Here is a 13,343-nt window from a genome sequence, read left to right as displayed (position 1 = left end):
GAAATGACAGCAGAAGGAAGATGCAGCTCCAAAAAGTAGTCAGATGACACCAGGCCTCTATCAGAGGAGGCCAGGGAGAAAGAATCCAGCACAAAGAGGAAAAAAAAGAAAACTGTGACAACAAATGTGTACTCACTAAAGCAATTTCAGAAACATTGATAAGGATATCCATGACAACTGGCACAAACAGAACTGTTGAAACATTTGATTCTCTTTCTGGATCTTACCTTCACCAATATTCACAGTAAAAGGACTCTTGCTGATCTGGCCACCAGCAAAGGTGACATAAATTGTGTGTTGGCCCTCCTGGGTTGGTTTGTAAGTACAGCGGTAACTACTGTTGCCCTTGTCCTCTATGTTGCAAGTTACAGTGTTCTTCTTCCCTGCAGGGTCCATGATCACAACCTCCACCTCACCAACGCCAGCACCTAACCAACAGGATATATATGAGGAGGACACACCACGAAGAGGGGGAACAGAACAGACACTTTGTCACCTGATACTTGACGCAAGTAATTACCAGCTGTGTAGATGTCAAAGTAAGTGGTCTTGTTAGCAATGTTCCCCGTGGGCTCCAAGCCAGGTCCCTGCGCAGAGGCCTTGCTGGAGTCTCCTTGAGCCATGCCAATCTCCACCTCAAAAGGACTTTTGGAGATGTGTTGGCCTGCAAACAACACTGTCACCTACAAAATGGCATATAAAACAAGGGGAATACCAGAATGAGTGAATGAATGTACCTCATAATGAAAAACAAGGTTAAAAGGTTGTGAAAAAGTCAAAAGAATGAGCACATGAATATTCTCACACAATTACTGTATTATTCAATACATACTGCATATAACGCTTTCCAAACCATATGGCGCTCGAAATACTTTACAATGGCGTGTGCACACGCACACACACACACAAACTTTGTACACTTATACTTGTGAGGACATTCATTGATATAATACACTTCCTAGCTCTTAACCCCAACCTTAACAATCAGAAATGATTGCCTAACCCTTATCCTAACCTCAACCCTAACCCATTTCAAACCTATATTCTATAAGCAAATCAAGACCCTCAAAAAACAGGTCTGAATAAGTTAGGACCAACCTAAAAGTCCTAACTTCTCCAAAATGTCCTCCTTATGTTGGTAGGAAACTCAAAACGGTTCTCACAAGTATAGCCGTATAGGAACGAACAAACGCACATATGCACACACACACAATAATGGAAGCTGCTGCCATGCAGGATGCTGCCAGGGAGCAAATTAGTGTTGAGTGTGTTCAGTGTCTTACTCAAGGACATTTTAAGAGGGTAAACGGGGTTGAGGGTCAAACCCGCAACTTTCCAGTTGGGTGGGAAAGAGTACTACTGAACCATACCGAATATTGTCCATTAGCTATTTAAAAAAAAAAAAAAAAGGACAAATAAAAACTATAGCTGTGTGTGTGTGCGTGTGTGTGTGCGTATATTATATATATATTTATGCGCCAGCATCATACTGTGATAGGCAAGAAAAAATATCTCTATATAAAATTATGCCAATAATAAACGTGTGTCCTGGAAGGATACGCAGTTCCTTGTTATACCTTTTCAGAATTACTAGCTCAAATTTCTTGACCTCTTAACAGGTTTGCGACCATTTAAAACTGAAGGCATTCCCAAACGTTTGACTGGTATTTTAAATGGGTTGAGAATTTTAACGTGACACATCCAAGCTACCTGAATCTCTTCTAACTCATATCACCTCTGTATTACACATCAAATATGTACAATAGATTACCTTGTGCATGCCTGTGACTTTTGGGATGTAGTAGACAGAGTAGGTGCGATTCTTATCATTGTTGGCTGTCACTTTGGCCTGGAAGTAAAAGGGTATTTTAAAAAACAGTACACAAATACCATGACATTAGTTGCACCAAGCCTCTTTAACCTCCTCTCTTTGTCCTGCAGGGTCCTCGACATACACGAGGACTTCTCCCATTCCTGCACTGATGGTCTCCACAGTGAATACAGCCTTCTTCATCACAACATTACCATGCGGTTCTATGCCTGCATAAAGTAGAAGTGGTCTTTATTAGCTTTCTTCATGGAGTTGTGCGTGTAGGTGTGTGTGTGAAGACGCATATATACCTGGCCCATAAGCACGAGCTTTCTTAGGGTTGAGTTTGGGTCGCAGTGGTGCACCAGGCTTGAGTTTAGCTTTCGGGAACTGGGACAAGTATGTCATGACTGAATGCTCATCCACATTGGGGTCCACAATTTCCTCAGGGGTAATGACCTAGGAGGGCAACATACCACATATGCAAAGTTTACACTATTGTTGATGAAAAGAGAGAGGGGCTACCGCTACACAGACCTAATGTATAATGTTGCTGTTCACTTAGGTAACTTGCTAACACGCAATTAAAAAAGTACACACAAGCACGCAGACACACACGACCGACTGAAACACACATGCCTTTTGTCTTTTTGAATAGTCCACAGAGACTGAGACAAAAGGCGGTGGGTGGAAACTGCAGCAACCACACAGCCAAGTGAGAGCACGCAATGCGGTGCCAACTCTGTGCCAGTCAGCAAAACGCATAACAACTTCAGCCCATGAGTCATTACCCATTTTGAAATTGCACTGATAAGTTCAGCTAGAATATATGACAATAAGTATACCATGAGCCTTGTGGTCCAATGCTTACTGTTTTAAGTGGGGTGCAACCACACAACAACTCGTACATACAATTAAGGTCACAAATGTCCAATTCAACTTCAAAGTTAAAAATACTGGGTAATTTGTTAAGTGTCAAACATTCACACAAAAACGTTTTAAAATGTACCATTCTGTCAGCTTTTGATGTCTTATTGAAACTGCCCACAAATAATTCTATGCAATAAATGTTCTATGCTCCCCCGCTCATCGAAACAATTTTGAATTATGAACTGAACAAGATAATTTAGAAATGTCAACTTTGATCTACTTTGATGATTACCAGAAAGATTTGATAAGCCACATGCAACATAGAAAACCAATTAAATCTACAGAGCAAAATCTTAGATGTAGTACTGAAAATAATATTTTAAAACCAGTTACTCGCATAGTACCCCCCCCCCCCCAAAAAAAAAAAAAAAAATTGATCAAAACTAAAATTTAGCTTTAGCTGCAGTTAAAATTTCCATCTGGGTGACCATAAACAGGTGGACATAGAGGACCAACACTCAGGCCACCTAAATTGAACAAACAGGTTGAGCCACTGCTTTCTTTGGAAGACTTATGCAGTACTTCTTATATTTGCAAATTCATTTAACATGCAGTTTACCTGTGGTATACCCAGCCAGTCATCAGCCTGCTGCATAGCCTCACGGGCATTGTCAACAGGTTTAGTCTGATCCCACTGGTCCCAGTCAGGACACAGACCTGGAAGGAGCCGCAAATGTAGTTTTTAATTTGGTATCTAATGCATTTACATGAAAAAAAGCTTTGCTATGGAAAGCAATACATTTCAATACATTATCAAGCAGCATAAAAATAGGACTACGCAATAATAGATCACATTTATCTAGAGAACTTGGTGCAAGAGTAAGAAAGTTATTTCTGTTGTTTAAAGGAAATAAATGGGGCCAACTTCACATTAATACCCATATTAAACTGACAAATGATAAACAGTGATAGTAGGCACATTATAACTATAAGACCATACATTTCTTCTTTATTTTTGCATTTAACAGGAAATTAAAGGATATTAAATACAGCCTTCTAAGAGGGTTACTCATTTGGGAGTGTTTCTGTAGAGCAACAAAAAGCTTATCTGTCACTTGTGGCTGCATTGGTATGCCAAATATACCAAAAATGCAACTTTTTTTTAATCTTCATCACTCCATATCAAATATCCTCCTCTTATTCACGTTCCCCACACTCTTGATGCAACAGAATAACCTCCCCGTCATTGTTTAGCTCAGCAAAGGACTCACCTTAAAAAGCACTTTCTTTGACTTGACCTAAGGTCTTTCAGCTTCCACAAAAGTTTTTGCCTGATGTGTCAAATATGTTTTGTATCAAATCAAAGCTATGAGCTCCAGGTTTCTTTTTATTAACTGTTTGTGGGGCATGCAATCACAATGTGTGTACAAGCTCACATTGTGCCCCTTTTCCTCTTGTTGACCTCCCTTAGCTTGTAAATATAGACCCATTTTGCAGTCACCTGGAGCACAGCTGTCGACCAGGGCTCCCAGAGCCCGACCAGTCTGCCAGTCCCGGTTGAAGTTGGTGATGGGAAGCTCGGGGAGTTTGTTCTGAATCCATCCCAACAACCTCTGCTTCGGAGTCTTTTGTCTGCTTTCATCTGCCTCTTCCTCCTCATCCCACATCGGCATGGAGATTGAGTAGTGCAGGATCAAGGTCCAGATCAGACCCAAGATGAGCTTCAAATTCCCATCAACAATGGCTTTGGAGTCTGGAGGCGACACAAGAATTTGTATATTTATTTATCTCACAAGTAATGATCAACAAATATCATTTAACACAAAGTGATGCATATTCTTTTTACTCTGGACGGTTGTGTGAATGGTAATGATCAGTCGACATTGATTTGAAGAGGTATAACATTTTCAAAAAATGCCAATGCCAAAATCCTATTTTTTTCTGGAATTTATTTTGACAGAATCAAAGTGTATAAACCGTTTATTAGTCATCATATTTCCTCGACCCTTTCATCTACTACATTGGGAACACCCTCACCAATTGACATGTATGTTTAAAGACCAAATGGCAAATACAAGCCCAAGCCCAAATTCTGAAGAACTTTGCAAGTGGGCACATCAAAATTTAGTGATGTTCAAAAGGTGTGATTTGTCCTACAAACAAGGCTGAAATAGCTCGAATTGAACTTTTTTTGTGAGACGAGTAATGTGGGCATTAATGTATCACGTGCTAACTGGCAACCACTTTTTTTCCTGATTTTTTTTTTCCTTATAGGACTTTAGGAGGCATTTGAAGTGTCTTTTTTTTTAATTCAACAATGGTCGCAGCTAGTTATGTTGTAACTATGATACTAAATGTTCTAAATGAAATGACGCAACCACTCACAAAATGCTCTGAAGTCCTTGTGTTGTAATGGGTGGAAAATACCTTAAGGAGTTTTGTATTACAAGTGCATGCAACTGTGATATTACATGTTTTTAATGAAATTATGCAATCACTCAATGAATTCTCTGAAGTCCCGGTGTTGAAGTGTGTGGAATAATACCTGAAGGAGTTTTGTATGAATATCCTCCCATAGCTCATGTCACACAAACTACTATGCTTGCATCTGAATAATCGGCACTTATGGAATTAAATGGTCTTGGTCCAATTCCAAAACGTGGAGGATAGTGGCCCTCGTGGACATGGTTTGGGCACACCTGTTTTAAACATTTGACACACTTTGTGTTCAAACGATTCCATCCAACCATTTTTAGAGCCGCTTATGATCAGGAGGGTCTCAGGTTTGCTGGTGCCTAATCCATCTGAGAAGGCAGAGGACACCCTGAATTGGTTGCCAGCAAGCTTCAGGGCACACCAAGACGAACAACCATTCATGCACCCTATCACACCTAAGGACAATCTAGTTTGTCCGATACACCTGCCATGCATGTTTTGTAGGAGGAAACCGGAGTGCCTGGAGGAAACCCACACCAGCACAGGGAGAACATACAAGCTCCACACAGGAAGGCTGGAGCAATATGGATTTCAATTCGGGTCTCTGAACTGTGAGATGGACGTGCTAACCACCGCTCACTGAGCCGCCGTTGTTCAAACGAGTTAAAAAAAAAAAGAAAGAAAACAAGGAGCTTGCTAAGGCGCAGACAATAAATCACATGTACACAAATACAGCTGGTAACAAAGTCAGAAGCATGCAAGTACATGTTGCACAAGATGGGGTTGACTGGAAGGGTGATCTCAAACTTGAGGACAAGCCTTGAGGAAAGGTGGGGCTGTGTGTTTGTGTGTGTGCGCGCGCGCATGAACATATTCTAACTGATGGTAATCAGACCTTTAGTCTACAAAAGCATGTGCTTTAGCGCTGATAAAAACTGTGTATGTTTAATAAGTTCCTGTACAATTGAGTGTGAGTAATCAAACATTTTTGGTTTTGTTAATCTGGCACCATTGTGTCACAAGATGTCAGGTGCACCAGTGGGAAAAACAATGATTTGGTCACAGACATAAAGGGCCAGCTTTAATTACCCCTCACCATCAGATTTCTAAATTTGTGGATCACCATGGCAACCCAGTCTCTTCACTTTCAATACTACAAGAAAGCAAGCAATGACAGAGAAAAACTAAGAAACAAAAAGTGAGAACAGAAAAACAGTCGTGCTAAAGAATGCTGATTAAAGAAAACAAATACAACTGCTTATAAATGAAGTGAGGCTCCTTGTGTACTAAAGAATGCCACACGTCAGAACAAGCCTTAAGAATGCCAATGTGCCAAAAGAAGGGTGTGTCCACCTGCCCGACCTATCACCTTGGAATCACCAGATGAATAGAACTATGTCAGATCAGAAGCCCCACATTTATTAATTTATGTGGCCTGCTAAACCAGCCTCTTTAATGAGTCTCACTGGCTACAATGGTTCAACTTCAAATGTACTCCAGATTGAGAAATTAAGACAATAAAACATTACTGGAAATATGTCCTCTGGTCTGAAGAGACCAATAACAGATTTGTGTTTTGTCAACCAGGTAGAGTACAATCAAAGAAGGTGTTGGGAGTGTCAAGGACGAGGGCCGTCAATTTGTAATGTCAGTTTCAAATGAACACATACTTGGAAGAATATCTGCCCTTCATATAATCTTGCATTCACGTGAGACAAGTCTCATGCTAAGAACTGTAGCAGTGAACACAAATGCAAACACTTACAGTACCAAGAACCATCCTTGGAGGTAAAAATAAGAATTGACAAGAAATCAAAGCTGTCATAATAGATATTCAATTTCTTTTTGGTGTTCACATTAACATCTCAGACTTTTTAAACTTTGATCAAGAAAGTAGTAATCATTTAACCTTCTCCTGTTTCAAGACTCAAAGCTGCTCACACTTAATAATCCACCTCTCTCTCTCCACCAAACTTCCTAGGAATGTGCCGGCATTCCCGTCAGACCACACCAGTTCAGACGGAGCCCATATACGGACACAGACAGCGCCATAACCCCCCCTTTGCTGACTAATACCCCCCGGGTGCATGTGCGTATGTGTCAAAAAAATTCCCATGACTCAACTACATGGCACATTTGTGCAGACATCAGTCCTTAGTCGACTGTCACAGTAATGACATCACAAAAACCTTGGATTCCCCCTACGCCGGTGTCAGCGTCGCCAAGATCGGCAGTAATGGCAGAACAGATGGGAAAAAGAACAGTGAGAGCATCAACAGGACTTGAAGTTCTGAACTTTCGCAATGTGCTTCAACAGATGAGACAAGCCACCCATGTCCATTACTCATAAAAAAAACAGACATGCATTCTGTTTTAATTTCAATTCCTGTGCAAGCAACCTAGATTTTATAATTTCCAATGAAACAAAACTCAGTACATTGTAATCCTCCACCAAATCAAAGCAAATAATGCTGGAGTTGTAAATTCACCCATCCTTTTTTAGCCGCTAGTCTGGAAACAGCTGGGTAAGATGCCTTGTAAAATTGTTGGGCTGAATAAAAAAAGGAAAATGTTGCGGTTTAAAGATGACAAATGCAAACATATGGACTATCTTTGTTTTAAAACAAGCAGGATGTTTAACAAGGACTAATGAATAAAGTAGTTGAAAATTCTTTTTAATGATTGATTATTCATTTTGAAATCTAAAGTAGTTTCAACCGAATTTCAGCTTCAACGTAAAAGTAATTATGGCTTCTTAGGAAAAGTTCTGTGTGTACAACTATTAGTAAGCAGAATTATTATGCAACTAAATTAAAAAATGTTTTCCCATCACACTTGTTTATTTAAACATTCAAAAAAAAAAATCTGTGACCAATACAGCTACGCTCCTTTTCAGTAAGTTATAAGCCTTCCATCAATAGAATCTGTCATCTTCTTGATCTGTTGGCCATTCTCGCAATCACAAAAGGTTTCATCTTCAAATTGGTTCATATCTAATATCAGGATTTAAAAAGGTCTTGGTTGCACTCTCTTTTTTTACTTTACAAAATGAAAACATTTTGCAGCCTCACAGTTTGACCTGCTATCATGGGTCTTTTCCCTTCCTCCTCCACTTGCCTCCCTCCCTTGAACAAGCCACAGTGGATCTACTACACTTCCTCATTTTCCTTTCTGCCATTTCCCCTCGCTCACCCACCCTGCCTCTCTCCCTCACTTCACTCCCTATGACTGTGGGGGAAAAAAAAAAAGTTCCCCTTGGTTTTTTAGCCTTAAAAGGGCAGAAGCAACTCGATCTTGGCGGCCCTCCCATTCCATGGGCTCTGGTTACAGAGGAGGGAGGAGGGGTTTAGGAAGATTGGTGGAATTGAGACAGAGGGTGGAAGACCTAAAGAAGAAGAAAAGGTAGAGAAAGCGCTGTATGGCATTTCTTTTGTTCGATCCCTTTTGCACAACCTGATAATCTTCGCTAAAGTGAGGAGACAGTACGGTGAAAATGTAGTTTGAGTTAACAACGCAAAAAGAAAGAGCTTGGCCAAAATGGGGCTGCAAGATTTGCTAAAGCTAGGAGTGATGCGGAGGCAGTGTATGAAATGATGAACGAGGGGCTTTAATAAATACCATGTGGCTTCAATCAGGTGGTTTTTCATGGAAGCATCTGGTAACACTGAGCAAACACACACGTTTGCATTTGTAAGTCATTGATGAGCTCAAAAAGCACAGAACATTTCCAGCAGTGTACCCTGCTTGTCTTCCATCTTATACATATATTACGATTCCATTACATAACAAGACATTTCTTTGTGAATCCCTAACTGTGGCTTCACATGCCTTGCTCGGTTTATACATGAGGAATGGGGCGTAAGGGCATGAGTCCAACTCTGAAGTAATGCAATTGGCTGAATGCCATTGAACGGAATGAGAATGCATGTTCTACTTATGCTCAAAACCCCCTTGACCAGTCCCACTTTTTGGCTTTGCAGACAGGAAGCTATGCCAACGATAAGGAGCTGGCAGGAAGTGATTCATTCGGACGAGAATAGCTTAACATTCCTCTGTTATCTATCCATTAACATTTCTATACCACCTATCCTAATTAGGTCCATGGTTAAGAAGAAGTCTATCAAAACTGACTAGGTTAAAGTAAAGGACACCTATGAACAATTAAAGGTCATCCATAGATTCAGAGTCTGAACCTCAGAACTGTGGGGGAAACTTGCAAAACACTGGGCCATCTATGTCACAATATTCACTCAACAAAAAGTATAAAAAAAAGAAAAAGAGAATTATAGATAAAACAAGATACTACTAGATTTAATCACAGTGTGTGTAGAAAAAATGTTCATATTATTATTTTTGGAGTGATGTGATGAATAAGCTTTTATTTCCCCTGAAAAACTAAACTACTTGTCAGTCCACACATACAGGATGGGTTTGTGTTACAAATTATTGAAGCATTGAAAGTGCTGAAAAGGAACTGGTCTCTTTTGTGATGCAAAACTTACCATTGCTAACTTATTTGTTCTTCACTGTCTTATCACCGCCTTTCACTGTCTATTTGGATAGAAAAGGAACAAAGCTTTACCGTTCCGCCATTTTGAAACAAGTGATGCCGGCCAATAGCAGACCACCATCTCCGTGAAGAGACGCCAACCAATAGCAGACCAGCATTGTGGTCACGCATTGCATGGAAGCAGTTAGACGGCAATAGCAAATAAGTGCAATTACCTAATAACGCCATCAGATGGAGGCAAAACAACACAAATACAGTCAGGCCGATAGGGTCATGACAGTTGTTTTGGTCACATAACCGGGAAAATGTCATTAAGAGGGGATGAAAAACTCAGTATTACACGTCGCAACATGAAAATAACGTAAATCAGGGACCTTGTAATATGGGGGTCCACTGTATTTAGAACACTGGCTGGATTCTCATGGATTTGTTTCGGTCACTTGAGCGCCAAAATTTCACTCACAAATAAGTTAAACATGTAAGAAACAGCCATCCTGCAAAGAGACAAGTGACAAGCCTACAACTTTGAAGGAAAAGAAAGCTTGTCACTCTTTCAGAGGGTTACCGGGTGAAAAAAAAACCCTCACATTTTCACTCATCTATCAAGGTCGACAGATTATGAGCTATGTCAATGTAAACATGGATGGCATCATATGAAAGATTAATTTGCATTCCTTTCTTACTTGTAATATATGTTTTGTATGCATGAAAACACTGCCATCCAAACACAGGGAGCACTAAAGCACTAATTTGGCTTAATATTAGTTAAGCACTAGTCTTGGGTGTCAGCTACACTCCATAAAAAACATACTTAATGAGAATTGTATTATTTATGTTACTATTTTAAAAGACGAGAACTCTCGTCCTTGGTATTGAAAGAGTTAACGGGATAGCAGGATTTCTACTTAAAATGATGACTTTGTGGTAATAACTTAGAGCACTACTTCCTAGCCAATAGGGACCCACGAAGTAACAAGGAATGGATTCTCTACATTTTTGTTGCCGAACCAGAAGCGCTCGCAAATGGCAGGAGGAATGTTTTGCCGCACTATCCATGTACCTCTCACAGAATCTATACATTTTTTAGGCTCTCAGTGTCCATATGCCAAAAAGTACGTTTCCTAGTTTCCATTTCACTATTATGAAATAGCCGGGCAGTTGCCACACATGTATGTGTCCCAACCTGCCTTTTCAGCTCGAGGCAATCGACGAGAGAACATCCAGTCACAGTTACAACACACTTGCTTGTGTTTACGTGGTAGCCAACATGCATGCTCAATCACATCAATTAAATGGACTAGTTTTGTTTTTAACGTAAATATTCCTTTTTAATATAAATTACAACATGTTTATAACAAGAAACAGACGAAACAAAAGGCTTTATATTGCTGATTATGGTTTAATTAATAAACGAGTGGTACTTTACACAAGCAAGGAGGATGAGGAGGAGTGGGAATGATTCATTGTATTCAAACACGAGTGTTGAAAAAATGCATAGGCAATCTCAAGCATAGCTAGTGAATTGGAGCTTCCGTGTAGTGTAGTGCTTACTTATGCCCAGAGTGTCAGAAAAGTGAAACTCTGACTCTGACTAAAGGGGGAGTCAAGTCCCAATTTTTGCCTAGCACTATTTCCAATGCAGCACCACCGATCGAAACAGAGCATCATTCTTATTAATAGTGCATTGGTGGAAAATGAAACAAGCCATAAAATTCTGTTGTTTTTTTTTTGTTTGTTTTTTTAATGTGTTACATCCCTGCAGCCCATTTCCATTTGCTGTCAAATTGAAAAGGTCTTTCTAACCCCAAAAAAGCTCCTTGCTGGAAATACAAAAAAATAACATACAATTCAATGTGGCAATTATTAAAACATTTACATTTAGAGAATGAAATTACATTTTAAATTACCTGGCTCAATAAATTCTGGAATAATAATTGTTTCAGCTTGCCATTTTTTTTAAATCCTTTTTTTTAACCCTCCTGTCATGTTGTGGGTCAAACTGACTCATTTGAATGTTACAGTAAATGTTGAATTTATTTTTTTTTGTACAAAACCTCTGCTTGGCTATCTGATAAAAATGTTATTTGTTCACAGTTTAGTTAGTACATTTTAGAATTTCTGACATTTTTCTTGGTTAAGGAAACAAATGGAATCACAAATTTAGTCAGTTAGTTAGCATACATTGTGGAACACACCTCTGGGTCATTTAGACCAGAAACATTATTCTAGTTCCTGACAAAAGAACATAACACACTGATTGAAACTAATGATTGAATTTGGATTTCAGGTTTTTCTGCCACGTTTGATTTATTAAACACACGCTGAGTCTATTGGTGTTCCTTGCCAAACAAACATAACAGGAGGGTTACAAAATTTGTTCTCAGTAATTCCCAGAGATGTTGAATCAGATAAAAGTATGAATTTAATATGAAATTTATTTACATATTTTCAAGATGCATACTGCAATTGCCACATTTCACAATATATTGGGTGGTCCTAGCTTAAATGCCGAATTTGTGGTGGAAGAATTGGTGGCCACGACTAATTTGGACACCTGTGATGAGCCACTTTCACATGGATGCAATATCTTGAGGTTTCTTTATAATATGTCAAATTCATTTAATTTTAAGTAGTAACATATTTTGAACACATTTATAATTGATCTCAAATCAAGCTATGTGCAAGTAAATGTCAATCAAGCCGTTACTTTCACTCTATATAAAAAAAAAAGAAAAAAAAACATGTGTCTTAACTTTATATCATTCCATTCACAGCTATGGTTTAAAAAAAATAAAAAGCACATATATCCAGAACCTTCCTTAGCATATGACACATGAATTTGCAGTTTGGTGTAAGGGACTCATCTGTAGCATGTTACAAGATCGACACTTTGGGACCGCGGAGTGTAGCTATAAAAGACATGCCACGGGTATAACTAGGACAGTGGCAAAGAAAGAAAGAGACCTCAAGCATTATGCTGTGTTCCGATGGCAGTTTGTGCTAAATTGTGGTGAGGGTGGCTGGAAGGGTGTGTCCATTTTCTGAAATGAGAGGAGGAAGTTAAAGAGCAAAGCGGGCTGCTCTCTCATCATTTGATTTGACAAGTCAAAAAAGGAGAAGCTAGATCAGGGTGAGTCAACTGGAATCACACTCCCAAAGATCCATTTGGAACACGTGAGATAAGTGAGGATTAAGATACTCAAAAATATTAGTCCAGAGCTGTGGCTCAAGAGAATGCAGTCTCAGCTACCTTTTGTTCAAAAACAATTTGCAAGCACCAAGAACTATACAGTACGCTAGACATTCCCTGAAATGTCACTTGTGTCTGAATGACAGCTACTTTGTCATTCTCGCCGCAAATGTCCCATTAACATGGTCTTGAAGACAGACATGGAAGTAAATTAGTTGAGAACCTCACCTTTCTTCTGACTTTAGGAGGATTACCTTAAGTACACACACTGTGCAGGTTATGTTTTCACCCATGCTCATATGCTGTAAGTGGAACTCGAAAGCAAAAACTTTTATAAAATGCTGAAGCTATGGGGCATTGACAGATGGTTTAAAATCACACTTCCTTTTGTGCAGTTGAAACCCCACTCAAAATGTGCATACTGTCACCTGCAGACAGGGTAGTTCTCAAAAACAACTTGGGTTAGAGAGTATCAGAGTAAGATGTTAGCCTGTGACCCTAATGAAACCAGCCAAAAAGTGTCATGT

At 39.5% G+C, this 13,343-nt stretch overlaps 1 protein-coding gene across 3 annotated transcripts in view; it reads right to left on the bottom strand.

Moving 5' to 3' along the window:
• Positions 1–13,343, bottom strand: part of flna (filamin A, alpha (actin binding protein 280)) — a 43,690-nt gene that overhangs the window by 22,886 nt on the left and 7,461 nt on the right. For all 3 annotated transcript variants that reach the window (XM_088408881.1, XM_088408882.1, XM_088408883.1), the window contains exons 3-9: positions 4,182–4,433; positions 3,300–3,397; positions 2,122–2,269; positions 1,922–2,040; positions 1,772–1,849; positions 521–683; positions 228–428 (exon numbers count right to left, since the gene is read on the bottom strand). In XM_088408881.1, the coding sequence (XP_088265007.1) occupies positions 228–428; positions 521–683; positions 1,772–1,849; positions 1,922–2,040; positions 2,122–2,269; positions 3,300–3,397; positions 4,182–4,433 (1,059 nt within the window). The remainder of the gene's footprint in view (positions 1–227; positions 429–520; positions 684–1,771; positions 1,850–1,921; positions 2,041–2,121; positions 2,270–3,299; positions 3,398–4,181; positions 4,434–13,343) is intronic.

Source organism: Hippichthys cyanospilos, chromosome 2 (assembly GCF_059441005.1).
Source record: "Hippichthys cyanospilos isolate Australia breed blue-spotted pipefish chromosome 2, RoL_Hcya_1.0, whole genome shotgun sequence".
Classification (NCBI taxonomy): domain Eukaryota; kingdom Metazoa; phylum Chordata; class Actinopteri; order Syngnathiformes; family Syngnathidae; genus Hippichthys; species Hippichthys cyanospilos.
This window is presented reverse-complemented; position numbering and strand designations above follow the sequence as displayed.